Source organism: Nerophis ophidion, linkage group LG17 (assembly GCF_033978795.1).
Source record: "Nerophis ophidion isolate RoL-2023_Sa linkage group LG17, RoL_Noph_v1.0, whole genome shotgun sequence".
In the NCBI taxonomy this organism is placed as follows: domain Eukaryota; kingdom Metazoa; phylum Chordata; class Actinopteri; order Syngnathiformes; family Syngnathidae; genus Nerophis; species Nerophis ophidion.
Genome location: NC_084627.1, coordinates 6,301,607 through 6,328,470, shown reverse-complemented (window position 1 = coordinate 6,328,470; position 26,864 = coordinate 6,301,607). Strand labels below are relative to the sequence as shown.

Sequence of the window (26,864 nt, the reverse complement as noted above, 5' to 3'; positions counted from 1 at the left end):
TATAGTATCACAGTACTCATGTGATACTATACTAGATACTATAGTATCACAGTACTCATTCATCATATTCACTACTATACTAGATACTATAGTATCACAGTACTCAGTCATCATATTAGTATTGTACTCTATTTGAAAAGTACCACTTCCCCATATTTATTTAGTTTTCTAACAGGCATGGAGGACTGTTGTCGTCACGTGGTGACATTGTTGGTTTTACCAGCAGAGGAGCATTTTGGGCAGTACACACACAGAGTACTTACAAGCAGACAGTGTGTAGACGGAAAATGGAGAATGGACGCATTTTGGTGTGAAAAGTAAAGATAAAGGTGAAGTTTGCTGCGGTCGCCTCTATTAACACTAGGTCTTGCCTCAGCGCCACACTTCCTCACCAGTCCTAAGACTTTACGTTTGCTGTGGTCTCCTATTAACGCTAGGTCTCGCCTCAGCATCACAGGCAGCTCTAAACTGCCTCTATAAATCTTCATGTTAGTGAATTTTAGAGGGACTTATCTATTTGATTGTGTTGAAGCTCTTCTTTTTGCCGGTGCATCTTTCATGTGTTTTTCTATGCTATTCGCTCATCCGCTTTGCGCCATTCCCTCCATCTGCTGCTGCTGCTGCTTCTTCTTCTTCTTCTTCTTCTTTCCTTTCAAAGAGTACTCTACACTCACTCTTATTCATGCTGAGCGCCATAATGTGGAGGCTGGAAGTAGTGACTCCATAAATCAAACAGGTTTTTGTGGGCGAATCTGTTTAAAACGGCTGTATGTTTATGTTTATAAATATCGATATTTGACGCTCGTGTATCGATAACGTGCCGCAAGAGGAAATATCGCAATATATCGTAGTATCGATGTTTTGGCACACCCCTAGTACACAACAGTATCATGACTTGACAAACGTGCCACCATGAATTTTTACCATGAATTAACGTGAACCCCAACTTAAACAAGTTGAAAAACTTACTCTGGTGTTACCATTTAGTAGTCCGTTGTACAGAATATGTACTGAACTGTGCAATCTACTAATAAACGTTTCAATCAATCAATCAAACCATAGCGTAGGGCACTTATGGACAACTATTTTGAGTTGGGGCCACGTTGGCCAGTAAAAATGTATCTGGCGCCTGTGTGTGTGTGTGTGTGTGTGTGTGTGTGTGTGTGTGTGTGTGTGTGTGTGTGTGTGTGTGTGTACAGTATACACACACACGTACTGTATATTTGATAACAGAATATTTCTGTGTAACCGTGATTGATAATTGTGTGACGATATTCACCAGATTATTTTTCTTGTTGAGATTTTTAACATGACAATGCAATATTCTTTGCTGTTAAAATGATCACTTTTTGCTGTATGTGTGCTGAGTTCTTTTTTCTTTTTCTTTTTTTTCCTCTTTATCATGAAAAAGGGAGTTTTTTGGGTTGGTGCACTAATTGTAAGTGTATCTTGTGTTTTTTATGTTGATTTAATAAATTTAAAAAAATAATAATAATAAAAAATTCTTCTGCCGTCCGGTACCAATCGAGCTGCGGCCGGGTACCAGTGGTTGGGCACCACTGCTGTAAACTACTTGCGGCTGCTGTCACCTGGATTACCGTAATAACCCCTATATCAGTGGGCCCCAACCGCCGGGTTGATTGGTACCGGGCCACAAAAGACTTTTTTATAAATTTTTATTTTATTATTATTTTATTTGTTTATTAAATCAACATAAAAAACACAAGATACACTTACAATTAATGCACCAACCCCAAAAAAATCCCTTTTTCATGAGCCCCCAAAAAATCCCCTCCCCCTCTGTTTTTATATTGCTATTAATTTAAATGTATTATTTTTATCATGACTATTGTTATTTAACTTGTGGTTTATTTGTTACAAATGTTGGTGGTCCAATAAATACTCGTGTTTTCAAATGAATGAACAATCATGTTGTTCATCGTGATAACAATATCAAACAATACATTCCTCATTAGTTTGGCCCTAAGATCTACCCTTTACCCACCCCGCCATCAGTGTGTGAATGTGGAAATTGTGTCAAAGCGCTTTGAGTTCCTTAAAAGGGTAGAAAAGCGCTATACAAGTATAACCCATTTATCATTAGCTTTTGTATCCTGCTACGGTGTGTAGTGAAGCATGTTTGGCTAGTCCTCGTCCTGCAGGGATGATACTTGGAATAAAGTTATTTTATTTGTCGCCATGGAGACCAGGATTAGTGATTTTGAAGTAACTAAAACTCTATGGACAAACAGCCACTAGTGAGCGATGTTTAAAAGCACTGCCTGCAGAGCGGCTCTTGAGCGTTAATAGTTTCACCTTTATCGTTGCTTTTTAAGACAAAATACGTCCATCCTCTGTCTTCTGCCTCCACACTGTTTCTGCCTGTAAGTGGTCTGTGTGTGTGTCATCACGGTGCCATCCTGTCAAAAAAAAGTACCGGTATTTTTCAAAGGCAGTATGGTACCTATTTAAATTATTAATACCACAATACTTTATTAGTACTGATATATTGTACAACTCTCGTGTTGTACTTGTGGCCTTTGAAAAAAACAACAAACCAACACTGTGGTGAAACGTTAGCTGCTAGCAAGCTATGTTTTGAAGCACTGCTTCAGTGTTAATAGCTTCACCTTCATGGTTAGATTTTTAGAAGCCTGAATACGTCTCTTCTGTCTCCACACTGCCAGACATTCATGTTAGCAGCATGAAATAATACTACGTGCCGTCGTGGGTTGATTATTAGCGTTAAGATGGTGTTGCTTGCGGTCCTCAGATGGAAGCGTGCGGAGAGTCGCTACACGCTGGAGAGGGCGGCCATCATCAGTCACTGGAACTGGCTGCAGGCGCACATCTCTGACTTGGAGTACCGTATCCGCCAGCAGACGGACATCTACAGACAGATCCGTGCTAACAAGGTGGGCTTTGGCTCGGCACCCCGCTGTGAAAGAAGGTGCTGATTGACCCACTTGACTCCACAGGGCCTGGTGGAGCTGGGAGGTGTCGGTTCTCAAGACGTCAAGACGGAGCCCGGAAACAGCCAAGTAATTCAAGTCTTGGTGGGCGGAGCAGGAAGAGGTCAGAGCTGTAAGATGTGTGCTGTGTTTGCTGCAGGACGCAGAGCACCCGGCCACAGCAGAACCTTGGAGAGGGCAGAATGGGCAGCCGGTCAACGGTGTCCTGAGCAGGTACAGGTGACATGACCATGACCTCCCTTCAAGTCCTAGTTTGTCTTGTCACGGCAGGATGGCAGAGTGCGTGGACAGCAGCTGTGTGGCAGCACGTACACGCCCCCTCCACGGCTGGCGCCGGCGAAGACTCATTCAGCCCAACACTGTGGCCAACCTCACCGCCAAGGTAAGGACAGTTCTCTTACCTTGCAGCTTCCAGGCTAAAAACTTTCAAATAAAGTTCCCACACCCCATAGAGCAGTGGGTCCGGGGACCGGTACCGGGCCGTGACGCATTTGCTACCGGGCCGCAGAGGAACATAAAATATTTTTTAAAGGACTGCTTTTTCTCCGAATTAACTTTGGCTTGTCCCACTTGACACACCAATAAGCTTATAATACATTTCCCTATAGGGAGTTGACATTTGTTAGAACTCTGACATGATTTTGGTTGGGTATCGTTTCAATTGGAACGATTACGATTCTTTGTTTCAATTCCGATTCCTGACGATTCTCGATTTCGATTCTTTTTGTACCATGTGTTTGCCAGGTAGTCCCTGGAAGGTGGTATGTATTTTGGGTTGAGAGTTTTCACCATATCCCTGCAAACATAAACAAACATGTAATGTTGCTGTTACTGTTTAGCCCAGTATCTATTAGCTTAGCTCTAACGTTATTACTTAACTAACCTAAATGTTGGAGATTCCACCTCTGAAAAGGGATGCAGTCCTTTTGACTATGTGTGCAGTGATCTTTCTGTGGCACCGACATCTTCCCCATTGCCGCTACGGTGAACAGAGTCAATGAGCACATCGCGGAGCCTGGTTAGCAGGTTGTAAAGTGTCTATGAAAAAATATGCGGGCTAATTTGTTAGCTGCCTGAACGTTGGCGCAAAACACATTTATTGCATATATATTGTTTTACTTACCGGATTGGGACTGCAGTGCAGTCACCAAGGTGCCAGGCTGGGCGTCGGAGCCAGAGGAAGAGGCAGAGGAGGACGGTCGGCGCAGCGCGTCGAACACGGGACAAGCATTTATTTGTACTCTATGAACTCGGGGGTGCTTCATCATGTTTGACGTGCACCCTCCTAAACACGAAACAGTCCTGTCGCACGTCTTACATTTCGCCGATATTTCATTTTATTTAGTGAAATAATGCCACACTTTCGACCGCCGACGCCCGCTATCCATGCTTGACTGACTCGCTCGGCTATGCTAACACTTCCGGCGGTGGGCACTTCTTCGTTGGTTTCTTTTTCCGGTCGGCGGACTGGGTATCGGAACTAGGAATCGAAATTTAAACTTTTGAATGATTCCAGGGGGAATCGGAAAGTTAGTCCCGGTTCCAATTGATACTCTATACCCAACCCTAGACATGATACAATGCACATTAATGAACATATCAAATAAAAATGTGACATATTGTAGCCAAAGGCTGATCTCCATCTGCATCTCATTGCAAAGAAACAAGCCCAGGGCTCCCACTAAGTCAACCTTATAGTGAGTCGTAGTCTTCATGCATTTATTTTTACTGTATTTATCCGGCACAAGTGGAAAGCTGGCCCCTAGAAATAATGGCTACATAAAACCGGTCCATGGTGCAAAAAAGGTTGGGGAGGACAGTTCCATGTTTGTTCTCTGGCTTCCTCCGTTCATCCGTCCTATTTCTTTCTCATCTTCCTCTTCCTGCTCATTTCTGCTTCTGCTCCGGTCTCCCAAATATGATTTTGTCTGCTGTCTTTTGGGGGAACGAGTCGCTTCATTTGAAAGTGCAGCAGGCGAGAAAGCTCTCTTACACAAGTGTGTTGCACAGATTTTATCACGGCTTAGTGAGACCTCCTAGACCAGGTGATTGATCATTAATATCACTTATATTGATTGATTTATGAACAAGAGTTGACAAGTTAACGGTGTTTAATGATAATACAAGCATGTTTCTTTCATGAAGACAAGAATATAAGTTGGTGTGATTGTGATGACTTGCATTGATTGGAATCAGACAGTAGGGATGATAACCTCCACATTTTCAAATGGAAGAGAAAAAAAGTCCTCCTTTCTGTCCAATACCACATGAAAGTTTGTCCATACTTCTTTTTATACACTTTACAAGAAATGCAAACTCCCTAGCTTGCTAACTTTCTGAGACTCGTATTTTGTTAGCGCAGGCCGGATGAAGCAGTGCTTTTATTGTGAAGACAGGAACTGTGCAGTCAGTCTTGATGAGTCTGTTGAAATAAAGTGTTTCTGGCCTTCCTGTCGGTCATTTTTTCTTTAATAATGATGTGTCAGCAGCCAGGTCATCTCACAAGACCCTCAGGTGTCAATGAAGTGACCAAAGTCACGTCTTGGTGAAGATTGATGATCCATCATTTTTAGCTCTATTTATTAATGCCTAGCTGGTGATGGACTGACACACCCTCACCATCCACCTCATGGCCACCCAGAATATCATCCACATGCCACTTGAAAATGGTTCCTAAATGAAAAAACGCAGGAATGTCACATTGCTCACTGTTCAAGTCAGAGCATAATAATGTTCCATAATTGTGGTCTTGTGTACCAATCTAAATGATTAGTATTATTGTGTGAATGTGGAGCCAATGAACAGTAAGTATATTTTGGTGCCAGTACCAAAATGTATTTAAATACTTGTCTAAATAAAGGGGACCACAAAAAATGTCATTATTTTTGCAAAAAATTTTAGGGTACATGAAACACATGTCTATTATTGTCGGACGGCGTGGCGTAGTTGGGAGAGTGGCAGTGCCAGCAATCTGAGGGTTACTGGTTCAATCCCCGCCTTCTACCATCCTAGTCACGTCCGTTGTGTCCTTGAGCAAGACACTTCACCCTTGCTCCTGATGGGTCCTATTGAGCGCCTTGCATGGCAGCTCCCGCCATCAGTGTGTGAATGTGGAAATACTGTCAAAGCGCTTTGGGCTCCTTTAAAAAGGGGTAGAAAAGCGCTATACAAGTACAACCATATACCATTTTACCATTGTTATTTGGTCCTTAAATACAATTTTAAACATACTTTTTATCAAACAAAGACTCCTAATTAGTCTGCTGATGTATGCAGTAACATATTGTCATTTTATTTGACATTATAAGGGACAAACTGTATCAATGGATTATTCATCAACTTGTTCATGTACTATTAATATCTGCTTATTTTCTCTTTTAGCATGTTCTATCTACACTTGTGTTAAAATGTAATAATCACTTATTCTTCTTTTCTTTGATACTTGCCTTTAGTTTTGGATGATACCACACATTGAGGTATGGATCATGTTGGTACCAAGTAGTTCCAGGATCATACATTGGTCATATTCAAAGTCCTCATGTGTCCAGGGATATATTTCCTGACTTTATAAACTGCATATGTCGGCAGACTAATTAGGAGTCTTTGTTTGTTTACTTACTACTAAACAACAAGTTGTCTAGTATGTTCAACATTTTATTTAAGGACTAAATTACAATAATAAACATATGTTTCATGTACACTAACATTTTTTGTTACAATAAATGGTAAATGGGTTATACTTGTATAGCGCTTTTCTACCCCTTTTTAAGGAGCCCAAAGCGCTTTGACAGTATTTCCACATTCACCCATTCACACACTGATGGTGGGTGCCATAGAAAGCCAATAATGACATTTTTTGCGGTCCCCTTTATTTAAAAAAGTGTCAAAATCCATTTTGGTAGCAGTACAACCCGTTTAGCGGGGTCAAAATAAATTGTGATTCTTATTTCTAACAATTCTTAATCTAAAAAATGATTTATTTTTAATGTGTCCTGTGCAGCCACTCAAATTACGTAGTTGATGTAGGTCAGGGGCGCTCACACTTTTTCTGCAGGTGAGCTACTTTTCAATTGACCAAGTCGAGGAGATCTACCTCATTCCTATTTATAATTTATATTTATTTATTTATGAAAGAGACATTTTTGTTAACAAGTTAATGGTGTTTAATGATAATACAAGCATGTTTAACACACATAGATTCCTTTCTTTCATGAAGACAAGAATATAAGTTGGTGTATTACCTGATTCTGATGACTTGGATTGATTGGAATCAGACAGTGGTGCTGATAACGTCCACATTTTCAAATGGAGGAAAAAAAAAGTCCTCCTTTCTGTCCAATACCACATGAAAGTGGTTGGATTTGGCATCTCATTTGTCCAACTTGCATACTCCTTTTGAAACACTTTGTTATGAGAGTAGCATATGTGTGTGGCCCTTTAATGTCTGGCAGCAGGTGAGTGACGTCAGTGAGTGTGCGGGTGGGCAAGCAAGTGAGGGAGCGGTCGCTGAGGGCGGGGGAGAAATACATTGGCATCAAACTCCGTAGCTTGCTAGCTTGTGCACGCTAGCTTTCTGAGACTCTTATTTTGTTAGCACAGGCAGGATGAAACAGGTCTTTTATGGTGAAGACAGGAACTGTGCTGTCGGTCTTTAGAGTTTTGACAGTAGGTACGGAGTCTCTAGAAATAAAATGTGTTTCTCTGCGTCCGCCCTGTTAGTGATTTTTCTCTTAAATATGAGCTCGCAGCAGCCAGCGTCATCTCACAAGATCCTCGGGTGGCGAGAATGTCAAACAACTGACGAAAGTGAAGTCTTGGTATGATTGATGATTGCTCATTTTTATGTCTATTTTTTAATGCCTGGCTTGAGATCGACTGACACACCCTCCGAGATCGACCAGTCGATCGCGATCGACGTAATGCCCACCCCTGATGTAGATGATTGATTATACTGTTGATGTAGATGATTGATTATATAGTTGATATAGATGATTGATAACATAGTTGATGTAGATGATTGATTATATAGTTGATGTAGATGATTGATTATATAGTTGATATAGATGATTGATAACATAGTTGATGTAGATGATTGATCACATAGTTGATGTAGATGATTGATCACATAGTTGATGTAGATGATTGATAACATAGTTGATGTAGATGATTTATTATATTGTTGATGTAGATGATTGATAATATAGTTGATGTCGATTGATTATATAGTTGATGTAGATGATTGATAACATAGTTGATGTCGAGGATTGATTATATTCTTGATGTCGATGATTGATAATATAGTTGATGTCGATGATTGATTATATAGTTGATGTAGATGATTGATAACATAGTTGTAGATGATTGATTATATTGTTGATGTAGATGATTGATTATATAGTTGATATAGATGATTGATAACATAGTTGATGTAGATGATTGATCACATAGTTGATGTAGATGATTGATCACATAGTTGATGTAGATGATTGATAACATAGTTGATGTAGATGATTTATTATATTGTTGATGTAGATGATTGATAATATAGTTGATGTCGATTGATTATATAGTTGATGTAGATGATTGATAACATAGTTGATGTCGAGGATTGATTATATAGTTGATGTCGAGGATTGATTATATTCTTGATGTCGATGATTGATAATATAGTTGATGTCGATGATTGATTATATAGTTGATGTAGATGATTGATAACATAGTTGATGTAGATGATTGATAATATAGTTGATGTCGAGGATTGATTATATAGTTGATGTAGATGATTGATTATATAGTTGATGTCGATGATTGATAACATAGCTGATGTAGATGATTGATAATATAGTTGATGTCGATGATTGATTATATAGTTGATATAGATGATTGATAACATAGTTGATGTAGATGATTGATAACATAGTTGATGTAGAATATTTATTTCTGCTGTCCACATTTACTTTAGAAAATATACATCTAATTTGTATTTGACTTGCTGGCTAGAATTGTGTTGAACAAAAGCTTGTCCTTTGCAGTAACATACACATGTATCAGATGTTGGTTCTATGGAGGGATGTGGTCAATGATATGTGCAGTAACATACACATGTATCAGATGTTGGTTCTATGGAGGGATGTGGTCAATGATATTTGCAGTAACATACACATGTATCAGATGTTGGTTCTATGGAGGGATGTAGTCAATGATATTTGCAGTAACATACACATGTATCAGATGTTGGTTCTATGGAGGGATGTGGTCAATGATATTTGCAGTAACATACACATGTATCAGATGTTGGTTCTATGGAGGGATGTGGTCAATGATATTTGCAGTAACATACACATGTATCAGATGTTGGTTCTATGGAGGGATGTGGTCAATGATATTTGCAGTAACATACACATGTATCAGATGTTAGTTCTATGGAGGGATGTGGTCAATGATATCTGCAGTAACATACACATGTATCAGATGTTGGTTCTATGGAGGGATGTAGTCAATGATATTTGCAGTAACATACACATGTATCAGATGTTGGTTCTATGGAGGGATGTGGTCAATGATATTTGCAGTAACATACACATGTATCAGATGTTGGTTCTATGGAGGGATGTGGTCAATGATATTTGCAGTAACATACACATGTATCAGATGTTGGTTCTATGGAGGGATGTAGTCAATGATATTTGCAGTAACATACACATGTATCAGATGTTGGTTCTATGGAGGGATGTGGTCAATGATATCTGCAGTAACATACACATGTATCAGATGTTGGTTCTATGGAGGGATGTAGTCAATGATATTTGCAGTAACATACACATGTATCAGATGTTGGTTCTATGGAGGGATGTGGTCAATGATATTTGCAGTAACATACACATGTATCAGATGTTGGTTCTATGGAGGGATGTGGTCAATGATATTTGCAGTAACATACACATGTATCAGATGTTGGTTCTATGGAGGGATGTGGTCAATGATATTTGCAGTAACATACACATGTATCAGATGTTAGTTCTATGGAGGGATGTGGTCAATGATATCTGCAGTAACATACACATGTATCAGATGTTGGTTCTATGGAGGGATGTAGTCAATGATATTTGCAGTAACATACACATGTATCAGATGTTGGTTCTATGGAGGGATGTGGTCAATGATATTTGCAGTAACATACACATGTATCAGATGTTGGTTCTATGGAGGGATGGGGTCAATGATATTTGCAGTAACATACACATGTATCAGATGTTGGTTCTATGGAGGGATGTAGTCAATGATATTTGCAGTAACATACACATGTATCAGATGTTGGTTCTATGGAGGGATGTGGTCAATGATATCTGCAGTAACATACACATGTATCAGATGTTGGTTCTATGGAGGGATGTAGTCAATGATATTTGCAGTAACATACACATGTATCAGATGTTGGTTCTATGGAGGGATGTGGTCAATGATATCTGCAGTAACATACACATGTATCAGATGTTGGTTCTATGGAGGGATGTAGTCAATGATATTTGCAGTAACATACACATGTATCAGATGTTGGTTCTATGGAGGGATGTGGTCAATGATATCTGCAGTAACATACACATGTATCAGATGTTGGTTCTATGGAGGGATGTGGTCAATGATATTTGCAGTAACATACACATGTATCAGATGTTGGTTCTATGGAGGGATGTAGTCAATGATATTTGCAGTAACATACACATGTATCAGATGTTGGTTCTATGGAGGGATGTGGTCAATGATATCTGCAGTAACATACACATGTATCAGATGTTGGTTCTATGGAGGGATGTAGTCAATGATATTTGCAGTAACATACACATGTATCAGATGTTGGTTCTATGGAGGGATGTGGTCAATGATATCTGCAGTAACATACACATGTATCAGATGTTGGTTCTATGGAGGGATGTGGTCAATGATATTTGCAGTAACATACACATGTATCAGATGTTGGTTCTATGGAGGGATGTGGTCAATGATATTTGCAGTAACATACACATGTATCAGATGTTGGTTCTATGGAGGGATGTAGTCAATGATATTTGCAGTAACATACACATGTATCAGATGTTGGTTCTATGGAGGGATGTGGTCAATGATATTTGCAGTAACATACACATGTATCAGATGTTGGTTCTATGGAGGGATGTGGTCAATGATATTTGCAGTAACATACACATGTATCAGATGTTGGTTCTATGGAGGGATGTAGTCAATGATATTTGCAGTAACATACACATGTATCAGATGTTGGTTCTATGGAGGGATGTGGTCAATGATATTTGCAGTAACATACACATGTATCAGATGTTGGTTCTATGGAGGGATGTAGTCAATGATATCTGCAGTAACATACACATGTATCAGATGTTGGTTCTATGGAGGGATGTGGTCAATGATATTTGCAGTAACATACACATGTATCAGATGTTGGTTCTATGGAGGGATGTGGTCAATGATATTTGCAGTAACATACACATGTATCAGATGTTAGTTCTATGGAGGGATGTGGTCAATGATATCTGCAGTAACATACACATGTATCAGATGTTGGTTCTATGGAGGGATGTAGTCAATGATATTTGCAGTAACATACACATGTATCAGATGTTGGTTCTATGGAGGGATGTAGTCAATGATATTTGCAGTAACATACACATGTATCAGATGTTGGTTCTATGGAGGGATGTAGTCAATGATATCTGCAGTAACATACACATGTATCAGATGTTGGTTCTATGGAGGGATGTAGTCAATGATATTTGCAGTAACATACACATGTATCAGATGTTGGTTCTATGGAGGGATGTGGTCAATGATATTTGCAGTAACATACACATGTATCAGATGTTGGTTCTATGGAGGGATGTGGTCAATGATATTTGCAGTAACATACACATGTATCAGATGTTGGTTCTATGGAGGGATGTAGTCAATGATATTTGCATTAACATACACATGTATCAGATGTTGGTTCTATGGAGGGATGTAGTCAATGATATTTGCAGTAACATACACATGTATCAGATGTTGGTTCTATGGAGGGATGTGGTCAATGATATTTGCAGTAACATACACATGTATCAGATGTTGGTTCTATGGAGGGATGTGGTCAATGATATCTGCAGTAACATACACATGTATCAGATGTTGGTTCTATGGAGGGATGTAGTCAATGATATTTGCAGTAACATACACATGTATCAGATGTTGGTTCTATGGAGGGATGTGGTCAATGATATTTGCAGTAACATACACATGTATCAGATGTTGGTTCTATGGAGGGATGTGGTCAATGATATTTGCAGTAACATACACATGTATCAGATGTTGGTTCTATGGAGGGATGTGGTCAATGATATTTGCAGTAACATACACATGTATCAGATGTTGGTTCTATGGAGGGATGTAGTCAATGATATTTGCAGTAACATACACATGTATCAGATGTTGGTTCTATGGAGGGATGTGGTCAATGATATTTGCAGTAACATACACATGTATCAGATGTTGGTTCTATGGAGGGATGTAGTCAATGATATTTGCAGTAACATACACATGTATCAGATGTTGGTTCTATGGAGGGATGTGGTCAATGATATTTGCAGTAACATACACATGTATCAGATGTTGGTTCTATGGAGGGATGTGGTCAATGTTATTTGCAGTAACATACACATGTATCAGATGTTGGTTCTATGGAGGGATGTAGTCAATGATATTTGCAGTAACATACACATGTATCAGATGTTGGTTCTATGGAGGGATGTGGTCAATGATATTTGCAGTAACATACACATGTATCAGATGTTGGTTCTATGGAGGGATGTAGTCAATGATATTTGCAGTAACATACACATGTATCAGATGTTGGTTCTATGGAGGGATGTGGTCAATGATATCTGCAGTAACATACACATGTATCAGATGTTGGTTCTATGGAGGGATGTAGTCAATGATATTTGCAGTAACATACACATGTATCAGATGTTGGTTCTATGGAGGGATGTGGTCAATGATATCTGCAGTAACATACACATGTATCAGATGTTGGTTCTATGGAGGGATGTAGTCAATGATATTTGCAGTAACATACACATGTATCAGATGTTGGTTCTATGGAGGGATGTGGTCAATGATATCTGCAGTAACATACACATGTATCAGATGTTGGTTCTATGGAGGGATGTAGTCAATGATATTTGCAGTAACATACACATGTATCAGATGTTGGTTCTATGGAGGGATGTGGTCAATGATATCTGCAGTAACATACACATGTATCAGATGTTGGTTCTATGGAGGGATGTGGTCAATGATATTTGCAGTAACATACACATGTATCAGATGTTGGTTCTATGGAGGGATGTGGTCAATGATATTTGCAGTAACATACACATGTATCAGATGTTGGTTCTATGGAGGGATGTGGTCAATGATATTTGCAGTAACATACACATGTATCAGATGTTGGTTCTATGGAGGGATGTAGTCAATGATATTTGCAGTAACATACACATGTATCAGATGTTGGTTCTATGGAGGGATGTGGTCAATGATATTTGCAGTAACATACACATGTATCAGATGTTGGTTCTATGGAGGGATGTAGTCAATGATATTTGCAGTAACATACACATGTATCAGATGTTGGTTCTATGGAGGGATGTAGTCAATGATATTTGCAGTAACATACACATGTATCAGATGTTGGTTCTATGGAGGGATGTGGTCAATGATATTTGCAGTAACATACACATGTATCAGATGTTGGTTCTATGGAGGGATGTGGTCAATGATATTTGCAGTAACATACACATGTATCAGATGTTGGTTCTATGGAGGGATGTAGTCAATGATATTTGCAGTAACATACACATGTATCAGATGTTGGTTCTATGGAGGGATGTGGTCAATGATATTTGCAGTAACATACACATGTATCAGATGTTGGTTCTATGGAGGGATGTGGTCAATGATATCTGCAGTAACATACACATGTATCAGATGTTGGTTCTATGGAGGGATGTAGTCAATGATATTTGCAGTAACATACACATGTATCAGATGTTGGTTCTATGGAGGGATGTAGTCAATGATATTTGCAGTAACATACACATGTATCAGATGTTGGTTCTATGGAGGGATGTAGTCAATGATATTTGCAGTAACATACACATGTATCAGATGTTGGTTCTATGGAGGGATGTAGTCAATGATATTTGCAGTAACATACACATGTATCAGATGTTGGTTCTATGGAGGGATGTAGTCAATGATATTTGCAGTAACATACACATGTATCAGATGTTGGTTCTATGGAGGGATGTGGTCAATGATATTTGCAGTAACATACACATGTATCAGATGTTGGTTCTATGGAGGGATGTAGTCAATGATATTTGCAGTAACATACACATGTATCAGATGTTGGTTCTATGGAGGGATGTAGTCAATGATATTTGCAGTAACATACACATGTATCAGATGTTGGTTCTATGGAGGGATGTAGTCAATGATATTTGCAGTAAGATACACATGTATCAGATGTTGGTTCTATGGAGGGATGTAGTCAATGATATTTGCAGTAACATACACATGTATCAGATGTTGGTTCTATGGAGGGATGTAGTCAATGATATTTGCAGTAACATACACATGTATCAGATGTTGGTTCTATGGAGGGATGTAGTCAATGATATTTGCAGTAACATACACATGTATCAGATGTTGGTTCTATGGAGGGATGTAGTCAATGATATTTGCAGTAACATACACATGTATCAGATGTTGGTTCTATGGAGGGATGTGGTCAATGATATCTGCAGTAACATACACATGTATCAGATGTTGGTTCTATGGAGGGATGTGGTCAATGATATCTGCAGTAACATACACATGTATCAGATGTTGGTTCTCTGGAGGGATGTAGTCAATGATATTTGCAGTAACATACACATGTATCAGATGTTGGTTCTATGGAGGGATGTAGTCAATGATATTTGCAGTAACATACACATGTATCAGATGTTGGTTCTATGGAGGGATGTGGTCAATGATATTTGCAGTAACATACACATGTATCAGATGTTGGTTCTATGGAGGGATGTAGTCAATGATATTTGCAGTAACATACACATGTATCAGATGTTGGTTCTATGGAGGGATGTAGTCAATGATATTTGCAGTAACATACACATGTATCAGATGTTGGTTCTATGGAGGGATGTAGTCAATGATATTTGCAGTAACATACACATGTATCAGATGTTGGTTCTATGGAGGGATGTAGTCAATGATATTTGCAGTAACATACACATGTATCAGATGTTGGTTCTATGGAGGGATGTAGTCAATGATATTTGCAGTAACATACACATGTATCAGATGTTGGTTCTATGGAGGGATGTAGTCAATGATATTTGCAGTAACATACACATGTATCAGATGTTGGTTCTATGGAGGGATGTAGTCAATGATATTTGCAGTAACATACACATGTATCAGATGTTGGTTCTATGGAGGGATGTAGTCAATGATATCTGCAGTAACATACACATGTATCAGATGTTGGTTCTATGGAGGGATGTAGTCAATGATATTTGCAGTAACATACACATGTATCAGATGTTGGTTCTATGGAGGGATGTGGTCAATGATATTTGCAGTAACATACACATGTATCAGATGTTGGTTCTATGGAGGGATGTGGTCAATGATATTTGCAGTAACATACACATGTATCAGATGTTGGTTCTATGGAGGGATGTGGTCAATGATATTTGCAGTAACATACACATGTATCAGATGTTGGTTCTATGGAGGGATGTAGTCAATGATATTTGCAGTAACATACACATGTATCAGATGTTGGTTCTATGGAGGGATGTAGTCAATGATATTTGCAGTAACATACACATGTATCAGATGTTGGTTCTATGGAGGGATGTGGTCAATGATATTTGCAGTAACATACACATGTATCAGATGTTGGTTCTATGGAGGGATGTAGTCAATGATATTTGCAGTAACATACACATGTATCAGATGTTGGTTCTATGGAGGGATGTGGTCAATGATATTTGCAGTAACATACACATGTATCAGATGTTGGTTCTATGGAGGGATGTGGTCAATGATATTTGCAGTAACATACACATGTATCAGATGTTGGTTCTATGGAGGGATGTGGTCAATGTTATTTGCAGTAACATACACATGTATCAGATGTTGGTTCTATGGAGGGATGTAGTCAATGATATTTGCAGTAACATACACATGTATCAGATGTTGGTTCTATGGAGGGATGTGGTCAATGATATTTGCAGTAACATACACATGTATCAGATGTTGGTTCTATGGAGGGATGTAGTCAATGATATTTGCAGTAACATACACATGTATCAGATGTTGGTTCTATGGAGGGATGTGGTCAATGATATCTGCAGTAACATACACATGTATCAGATGTTGGTTCTATGGAGGGATGTAGTCAATGATATTTGCAGTAACATACACATGTATCAGATGTTGGTTCTATGGAGGGATGTGGTCAATGATATCTGCAGTAACATACACATGTATCAGATGTTGGTTCTATGGAGGGATGTAGTCAATGATATTTGCAGTAACATACACATGTATCAGATGTTGGTTCTATGGAGGGATGTGGTCAATGATATCTGCAGTAACATACACATGTATCAGATGTTGGTTCTATGGAGGGATGTAGTCAATGATATTTGCAGTAACATACACATGTATCAGATGTTGGTTCTATGGAGGGATGTGGTCAATGATATCTGCAGTAACATACACATGTATCAGATGTTGGTTCTATGGAGGGATGTGGTCAATGATATTTGCAGTAACATACACATGTATCAGATGTTGGTTCTATGGAGGGATGTGGTCAATGATATTTGCAGTAACATACACATGTATCAGATGTTGGTTCTATGGAGGGATGTGGTCAATGATATTTGCAGTAACATACACATGTATCAGATGTTGGTTCTATGGAGGGATGTAGTCAATGATATTTGCAGTAACATACACATGTATCAGATGTTGGTTCTATGGAGGGATGTGGTCAATGATATTTGCAGTAACATACACATGTATCAGATGTTGGTTCTATGGAGGGATGTAGTCAATGATATTTGCAGTAACATACACATGTATCAGATGTTGGTTCTATGGAGGGATGTAGTCAATGATATTTGCAGTAACATACACATGTATCAGATGTTGGTTCTATGGAGGGATGTGGTCAATGATATTTGCAGTAACATACACATGTATCAGATGTTGGTTCTATGGAGGGATGTGGTCAATGATATTTGCAGTAACATACACATGTATCAGATGTTGGTTCTATGGAGGGATGTAGTCAATGATATTTGCAGTAACATACACATGTATCAGATGTTGGTTCTATGGAGGGATGTAGTCAATGATATTTGCAGTAACATACACATGTATCAGATGTTGGTTCTATGGAGGGATGTAGTCAATGATATTTGCAGTAACATACACATGTATCAGATGTTGGTTCTATGGAGGGATGTGGTCAATGATATTTGCAGTAACATACACATGTATCAGATGTTGGTTCTATGGAGGGATGTAGTCAATGATATTTGCAGTAACATACACATGTATCAGATGTTGGTTCTATGGAGGGATGTAGTCAATGATATTTGCAGTAACATACACATGTATCAGATGTTGGTTCTATGGAGGGATGTGGTCAATGATATCTGCAGTAACATACACATGTATCAGATGTTGGTTCTATGGAGGGATGTAGTCAATGATATTTGCAGTAACATACACATGTATCAGATGTTGGTTCTATGGAGGGATGTGGTCAATGATATTTGCAGTAACATACACATGTATCAGATGTTGGTTCTATGGAGGGATGTAGTCAATGATATTTGCAGTAACATACACATGTATCAGATGTTGGTTCTATGGAGGGATGTGGTCAATGATATTTGCAGTAACATACACATGTATCAGATGTTGGTTCTATGGAGGGATGTAGTCAATGATATTTGCAGTAACATACACATGCATCAGATGTTGGTTCTATGGAGGGATGTAGTCAATGATATTTGCAGTAACATACACATGTATCAGATGTTGGTTCTATGGAGGGATGTAGTCAATGATATTTGCAGTAACATACACATGTATCAGATGTTGGTTCTATGGAGGGATGTAGTCAATGATATTTGCAGTAACATACACATGTATCAGATGTTGGTTCTATGGAGGGATGTAGTCAATGATATTTGCAGTAACATACACATGTATCAGATGTTGGTTCTATGGAGGGATGTAGTCAATGATATTTGCAGTAACATACACATGTATCAGATGTTGGTTCTATGGAGGGATGTGGTCAATGATATCTGCAGTAACATACACATGTATCAGATGTTGGTTCTATGGAGGGATGTAGTCAATGATATTTGCAGTAACATACACATGTATCAGATGTTGGTTCTATGGAGGGATGTGGTCAAGGATATTTGCAGTAACATACACATGTATCAGATGTTGGTTCTATGGAGGGATGTAGTCAATGATATTTGCAGTAACATACACATGTATCAGATGTTGGTTCTATGGAGGGATGTAGTCAATGATATTTGCAGTAACATACACATGTATCAGATGTTGGTTCTATGGAGGGATGTAGTCAATGATATTTGCAGTAACATACACATGTATCAGATGTTGGTTCTATGGAGGGATGTGGTCAATGATATTTGCAGTAACATACACATGTATCAGATGTTGGTTCTATGGAGGGATGTAGTCAATGATACCATGAAGAATGGAATGTTTCCCTCCAAGAGTGTGGGCCAAAGACTGGAGTGTAAAGTCTGCCCTACCTGTGTACAGGTGTCCAGAAGCATGGCGTGCACGTGCAGAGTCAACCCCAGCTGCGTCATGTGCGGTGGCCGGCCCACCCCCAGAGAAGACCCTCAGTACGAGCTGCCCACCCTGGAGCGCCTGTCAAGACTGGATCTGGGCGTCCACCCCGTCCTCTCCTTCCCCGATGGTGTGTGGGCGCATGTTAGTTTGACACAGGTGAGGGTGACGCAGCTGATGTCTTCTTGTACCCAGCAGACGTCTGTATCGGCCTGCGTCTGCAGCAGGTGATGAAGAGCTCCCTCAGCAGCCGCGCGCTGGAGAGGAGCAAGCCTCTGAAAAAGCTGTCGCTCAAGCACAAGCTGTCCTCGTCCAAAGAGAAGCACAAGTTTGCCAGCTCGCTGATGGCAGTCCGTGAGTGCATGCTGGCAGACCCCGACCCTGGCCCTGGCCCTGACCCTGCGCTCACTTGCAGGACTGGGACACTACAAGAGTCGTGCTGACAAGCTGAGGATGCTGGAGAGTGGCGCCGCCTGCAAGACGGAGCGACTCCACGTCACGCCCTACGAGAGGAACTACAGCCGCAAGAGACTGCGAGAGCCCTCGTTGGACAGGAGCGACTGTGAGTGCCAGCACACCCTCTGCAATGTCAGGCTGCTGACCTGCTCTTCTTCTGCAGCCTCCCCCAAACTCTATGTGGACACCAGCACTCCTTGTCCATCTCTGCACAGCCCCGTAACACGCCAGCTCTCCACCTCCTCAGACATCACCACGCCACTGGGCCCCACTGTAAGAGAGACCATTGTGCACCTGTGTCCTCACATACACTTTTAGGCTGTACTACACCACACAATCTGTGGCTTCCAGTCTGTAGTAGGGGTGTAATGGTACACAAAAATTTAAATTCGGTACATACCTCGGTTTAGAGGTCACGGTTCGGTTCATTTTCGGTAAAGTAAGAAAACAACAAAATATAAATATTTTGGTTATTTATTTACCAAATTTGTACACAATGGCTTTATCCTTTTAACGTTGAGAACACTGTTATAATTCTGCCCACGTTAATCCACATTAAACTGCCTCAACGTGTTGCTCAGGTTAAATAAAATGACAAAACCTTTCTTCTACGTATAAAAAGTGCAACATTAAACAGTTTCAAGTCAACTCATCATGCTTAATTTATTACAGCATTTGGGAAGCCTGTAGTTGACTTTTATTATGTAAATGTTATATTTGTATCAACATGTGATAGCAAGGACCCTGCCAACTAGGCTGCTACATTACTAATGATTAATGTAACTATAGCTGAAAAAATAGCACAACAGCAATAGGAGAGACTATTCATCCCTGTACACCATGGAGTTCAATGAAATAACAGACAGACAGGGCTTTGCTGCCCCTAACACACGCACGCGCACACACACACACACAGCAAAATGAGCTAACGTTACGCTAAAAGCTAACTAGCCTTCACCTCAAGCCAGAACTGCGAGTGAACTGAGCTGCAGTTTAAGTTTCTAGAAAGTCAACGGGCCCATAGTGATGTTTAGAAAGTAGTTGACTTGGAAGTGTTTATTATTACTTGGGGAGAGTCTGCTGCTCCCCTTCTAAACTCATATTTGCTCGACGCTGAACTTAGCAGTGACTCCATGCGTTCTGAATACGCACTGCTGATTGGTTTTATATGTAACCAATCAGACGGTTGTGTGGGCGGGTCAAATGCTTGCTGCTGAGACAGAGGCAGAATGCAGAGCAGCTTGTGAAGACTTACAAACTCGTTCGGTACGCCCGCGTGCCGTACCGAAACGGTTCAATACAAATACACGTACCGTTACACCCTTAGTCTATAGTACACCACACAATCTGTGGCTTCCAGTCTGTAGTACACCACACAATCTGTGGCCTCCAGTCTGTAGTACACCACACAATCTGTGGCCTCCAGTCTGTAGTACACCACACAATCTATGGCCTCCAGTCTGTAGTACACCACACAATCTATGGCCTCCAGTCTGTAGTACACCACACAATCTGTGGCTTCCAGTCTGTAGTACACCACACAATCTGTGGCCTCCAGTCTGTAGTACACCACACAATCTATGGCCTCCAGCCTGTAGTACACCACACAATCTATGGCCTCCAGTCTGTAGTACACCACACAATCTATGGCCTCCAGTCTGTAGTACACCACACAATCTGTGGCTTCCAGTCTGTAGTACACCACACAATGTGATAAGACAGCAATCTGGCTTTTATTTTGTAGTACACAACACAATGTGATAGGACACCATTCTGGCTTTTATTTTGTATTAAACAACACAATGTGATAGGACAACAAAACAAGATCATTACAGCATGTGTCAAGTATTGTTTCATGCTTTATTACTCTTATTTCAGTTATGTCTAAAATAACCTAAAAATTATCAATATTGTACAGATGACATGTTGATGTGCGCTACTGTATGTATGCACATTTTTATGTGTATGCATTTATGTATGTATACACACATTTGTACGTGTATGTATACACACATTTATGTGTATGTATACACACATTTATGTGTATGTATACACTAAGGGTGTAACGGTACGTGTATTTGTATTGAACCGTTTCGGTATGGGGGTTTCGGTTCGGTGCGGAGGAGTACCGAACGAGTTCCACTTGAACATATGAAGTATGCTTAAGTCTTAATAAGCTGCTCCGCTCCGTTCTGCCTCTGTCTCTTACACAGCACCCAGCATTTTCCCACCCCCACAACCATCTGATTGGTTACAACCGTAGCGGTAACAGCCAATCAGCAGTGCGTATTCAGAGCGCATGTAGTCAGCGTTTCAGCGTTGAGCAGATATGTGTTTAGCAGGTGAGCAGCGGACTCCCCCCAAATTATACTAAACACTTCCAAGTCAAACTACTACTAGCATGACTATGAGCCCGTTGATCTTCTAGAAACAAACTGCAGCTCAGCTCACTCGCAGTCCTGGCTTAAGGTGAAGGCTAATTAGCTTTTAGCGTAACGTTAGCTCATTTTGCGGTGTGTGTGTGTGTTACGGACAGTGTCGATTGAGGTGTGTTGAAGCAGCAAAAAAGGACTTCATGTTAAATGAAGAGTTTCTGTCTCTGATAGTGTGTATAATAATGTAAGTGCATCATAAAGCCTACATGAAGTCCATGGTGTACAGGGAGGAATAGTCTCTCCTATTGCTATTGTGCAATTTTTTCAGCTATAGTTACATTAATCATTAGTAATGTAGCAGCCTAGTTTTGAATGGCAGGGTCCCTGCTATCACATGTTGATTCAAATATGACATTTACATCATAAAAATCAACTACAGGCTTCCCAAATGCTGTAATAAATTAAGCACGATGAGTTGACTTGAAACTGTTTAATGTTACACTTTTTATTTGTAGAAGAAAAGTTTTGTCGTTTTCTTTAATCTGAGCAACAACTTGAGGCAGTTTAATGTGGATTAACGTGGGCAGAATTATTATAGTGTTCCCAATGTTAAAAGGATAAAGCCATTGTTAAAAATTTGGTAAATAAATAACCAAAAAATTAATATTTTGTTTTCTTACTGTACCGAAAATGAACCGAACCGTGACCTCTAAACCGAGGTACGTACCAAACCGAAATTTTTGTGTACCGTTACACCCCTAGTATACACACATTTATGTGTATGTATAGACACGTGTATGTATACACACATTTATGTGTATTTATACACACATTTGTTTGTATACACACATATAAATGTGTATGTATTTATGTATAGACACATTTATATGGAGGGTAATTGGTGACTTTGATCAGCGAGCAACAAGTCAATGATTGGAGGTGAGAAGCAAGGTGACATGTGCTTGTGCACCAGCAGCTACCCATCAAGAGGCGGCGAGGAGAAAGCTCCTTTGACATCAACAACATCGTCATTCCCATGTCGGTGGCTGCCACTACGCGCGTGGAGAAGCTGCAGTACAAGGAGATCCTCACGCCCAGGTATGTTCCGTGGCCATCTTGACCGCTGCCCCCCGTTGACCTGCTCCCCGCTGTGTGCAGTTGGCGAGCTGTGGACGTCCTGGCTCAGCCGGCGGCAGAGGAAGAGGACGGGCGTGAGGTGAGTGGTTAGCCGGCGGCGGAGGAAGCTAACGAGGTCTCTGATGGCGTGTGCGTGCGTGCAGGTTGAGGACTTGTCGGACGCCGCCTTCATCCAGCTGCATCAGCCCTACGAGGACCAGGAGCGCTCTCGCTGGACCTGGATGGCCTTAGCTCCAGCCAAGAGGAGGGGCAGCAGGTGATGACACGCTGCGGTCCGCTCGCCGCTCCAGGTACGCCGCTGACGCCGCTGTCCTTGTTGCCGTCAGGTCCTACAAGTCGGTGGACGGCCGCACCACCCCGCTGTTCTGCGGCACCAACCCCTCCACCCCTCAGCCCGCCTCGCCCGACCCCAGCCACTACCCCATGCTGCACGACTACGGCCATGTGCCATCACCCCTGAGTCCCGCCAGCCCCGACACCGCCTCCAACCCTCACACGCCGTGTTCCAGAGACTCCCATCGACTTCTGTCCAGCGAGGACACACGCTGCTCCACGCCAGACTTCACCTTCGAGGAAAGGGTATGTCGACAGTTGATTAGACCTGATCAGAGTCATTAGATGGATTTAGCCTGTATGTAGGCCTAGTCCACAGGCCTAAAGAACTTGAACATGCTATTAGCTAATTACACATTGGCCATCATTTTTCTGCTGTGACCAACAAAGCAACTTCTGTTGTCGCCGGCACACCATCACAACTGGCAGCTGCTGCTACCACCAATACAGAAAAAGCTGTCAAAGTTAGGCTATCTTTTTTTCACGCATAAACGTTTTGACCCTCGGCCCATTCCGTAGCTTGAGGAAATGTAATGTCGTCCAGTTACTGTGGAGCCAATAGCACAGACAATGGCGTATAAAGAAAGCGGGACATTGTAGACGTGTCAAGTCCAAAGTCCTTTTAAGGACAAGACAATTTGATCTGCAATCACCGTGACGACGACGACGACATTGGAACAAACGCTGCAGGCGAGCTTTGCGGCTTGTTCACATCCATGTTTGCAGTCCAAACATTCAATGGAGATTGTTACTTGAACTGCTGTATTAAGAGGGAATAAAAGCTCTAAGGCAGGGGTCTCAAACTCAATTTGCCTGGAGCCCACTGGATGCAGAGTTTGGGTGAGGCTGGGCCGCAAGAAAAGATTTTTGAACGTCTACTTTTATTTTCAACACAAAATATAATTAAACAAAATGAGAATTAAGTCAATAAATCAATCATAGGTAATAACAATAATAATTTGATTTCTCCAGTCAGCAACAATGTATGCACATAGTGTGATGTTATAAACTAGGGAATATAGGGACTACACTACCCAGCATGCAACAGTAGCCCCGGTGAAGGTTATATGTCGACATGTAGGCAGCTAGAATGTGCTTATGAGCACGCTATGGAGTTTACAGTGACAGTAGCACAATTAGCCTCGAACGGGCTAACATCACGACTAATGTGTTACACGTCCGATTGGCCCAGAGACTCTCTGTCGGAGTATCAGCGCTGGGGTCCAGTGCACCACAATTTTGTAGGGTCGCTTGGTCCTTCGGCGGAATCCTTCGGAGGCTACCGGCCCGGACGGACTGTTACAGCGGCGCCGGGGTAGGGAGCGAGAGAGAGCGGCGGGCGAGCGAGAGAGAGCGCGTGCGGGTCTAGTGGAAAAGCGGCAAAATGTATCTCTGCTTGCATCACGCAAGTGACGTCAATGTTGCGCCCTCCAGAGCCACATACCACACCGTGATTGGTAGATTCCTTCAGCTCCGCACACAACGCTGTCAAGTGCCATTCATACAAAACTTACGGGCCGCACTAACATTAAACTTTCATATTAAGGTGTGAGACCCCTGCTCTAAAGTCACTTTGATCAGAGACTTTCATCAAAATGTGTCGTCTTTTCTCACAGGTGCAGCTTCACAATAGTAGTGCTATGCGTGACATCCAGTAGTCTGCTTTGCAATATAATCTGTGATATTTCTACCTAAATAAATGTAGATTGAAATAAAGTGTACTGCAATATCGGCAGTAGACTGTTTTTGAGCAAGGCATCCTTTTATTTATGTTGACAAATAGCACTGTCCTACTAAACAGACAGAAGTGACACGCTAACTTTTATTTATGTTGACACCCAGGACTGACGGCTCCATCCTCAAACACTTTCTCATCTTCTTCTTCACGCCCACTGAGACTAAGCGTAATACTGCAGGCATGCTTGCTACTGCCCTCTGCAGCCCACATGGGCTCATTACAGCAAACTACACAATATCACCATTACTGCAGTGTATTCTTTTTATAACCTGTTGTGATTGATGGTCTGTAATTACAAAATGTTTAACAGGATAAACACTACATTATGTTAATAGAGAAGGTTAAAACATTGTCATGCAGAGATATGAAGACCATTAACCTGTACGAGATGTAATGTACATTAGCAAACCTCTTTGACACAGTATGATCGTAACAATCCACATTTTGTTATTAATGCCTGAAACTTCCATCCAAACATTGACGCGTAGCTCTTCCTCTGAATGCAAGTGCTCCTACAGCAGGAATACAAAATCTGGCAGTACACCAACACCTGCAGGTCATGTTTTCTCTTTCCATTTAAAGGGTGTTCATGTCCTTTTTGTGTTGAGCTGTTTAAAAAAGCCTCATGTTTAAAAACATTTCATCAAGCAAACAAACTGTCCAGTCATGGTATTTAAACACACATGTCAATGATGAAAAATGACAGTTATTTACGAATAAACTGCGATAACTGACAGCCCTAAAATGAAGCCAAGTACATTCTCAAGTGGCAAATCATTTTCAGCTGTGTTTTATGAACTCCTGTTTCCAGACGGAGGCACATTTATTCAGGTAGAAGTATCACAGATTACATTAGCAAACCTCTGACAAAGTACGATGGTAACAATCCACATTTTGTCTTCTTAATGCATGAAAGTAAAGATCTGGCAGGACACCAACACACAGCCCCCAAATGAATCCAAAATACATTGTCAGCTGTCTTGTCATGAACTCCTGTTTCCAGACTGTGGCGCCGTGGGAGCGACGAAACTTCCCCTTGCCCGAAGACCCCGCCCCCGAGCCCGAGACGGAAGGCGAGCACCCCAGCCTGCCCAGGATGCGAAGCATCTCGGGTTGCCGAGCGTACGGCCGCACGGATTCGGACGAGGGCGACTCGCTCTGCGAGGACAAAGCCTCGGGACAGCGGTGAACCTGGGCGGACTCGGAGGGGCGCCTGTTGTTTGATATTCAAACATCAGTCTAATTCTTTCACAGTTTTTAGTGAACACGACACAGATAGAAGCCTTTCCCGACATGTTACAGTATGGTTTGTGTAGTATGTACTTGGAGGCTTAGTGGTGTTCATACGTGCCGTGTACACGCCTAGCGCACTATGTAGCGACTCCTCCCAATATGGCCAAAGGGTGTTTTTCTATCATTAGATTGCTTGTAATTCCCATGTACATTTTAGTGGAGTGACAAATAACAAAATAATAAAAAAAAGCCACCCCCTCATCTAAATAAACGGCTGCATTTAGGATGGTGCCCCTCCCCTTTGGAGGTGGCCTGACGTCAGAGCACTTGTTTAGTTTTCTTTGTCCACTTTGTGTAACGTCTTGGCCGTGACCCATTCCTCCCGTGACGCTCGCCGTGCCACACCAGCGGAGTTCAGGTTGCTCAACCAAGGGAAATTTGCGCTCTCGTCAACTTATTACTATGCAAAACTTCAAAAAAAAAAAAAATCCATCCTTTGCTTTTGCCACAGCCAATCACTGTTGTCTCGTCAGTTGTGACGTCACACCTTGATGTACCTGTTTGATTGTTGCAGCAGTAAATTACTATTTTCATTTTGTAAATAGTTCATTAAAACATTTATGTTTAACATTGCTCTGCTTTTCTGTG

General features: G+C 41.0%; 1 protein-coding gene across 3 annotated transcripts in view; it reads left to right on the top strand.

The window, feature by feature from the left end:
- LOC133535882 (KAT8 regulatory NSL complex subunit 1-like) overlaps positions 1-26,844 on the top strand; it is a 56,383-nt gene extending 29,539 nt beyond the window's left edge. For 2 of the 3 annotated variants that reach the window (XM_061875905.1, XM_061875904.1), the window contains 13 exons: positions 2,774-2,915; positions 2,979-3,041; positions 3,112-3,185; positions 3,243-3,354; positions 18,915-19,074; positions 19,143-19,298; positions 19,360-19,506; positions 19,564-19,673; positions 22,749-22,873; positions 22,934-22,991; positions 23,056-23,168; positions 23,239-23,491; positions 25,987-26,844. In XM_061875905.1, coding sequence (XP_061731889.1) covers positions 2,774-2,915; positions 2,979-3,041; positions 3,112-3,185; positions 3,243-3,354; positions 18,915-19,074; positions 19,143-19,298; positions 19,360-19,506; positions 19,564-19,673; positions 22,749-22,873; positions 22,934-22,991; positions 23,056-23,168; positions 23,239-23,491; positions 25,987-26,172 — 1,699 coding nt within the window. In that variant the 3' untranslated portion in view covers positions 26,173-26,844. The remainder of the gene's footprint in view (positions 1-2,773; positions 2,916-2,978; positions 3,042-3,111; positions 3,186-3,242; positions 3,355-18,914; positions 19,075-19,142; positions 19,299-19,359; positions 19,507-19,563; positions 19,674-22,748; positions 22,874-22,933; positions 22,992-23,055; positions 23,169-23,238; positions 23,492-25,986) is intronic. The other variant, XM_061875906.1, reaches the window with a different exon arrangement.
- The last annotated feature ends 20 nt before the right edge of the window (positions 26,845-26,864 follow it).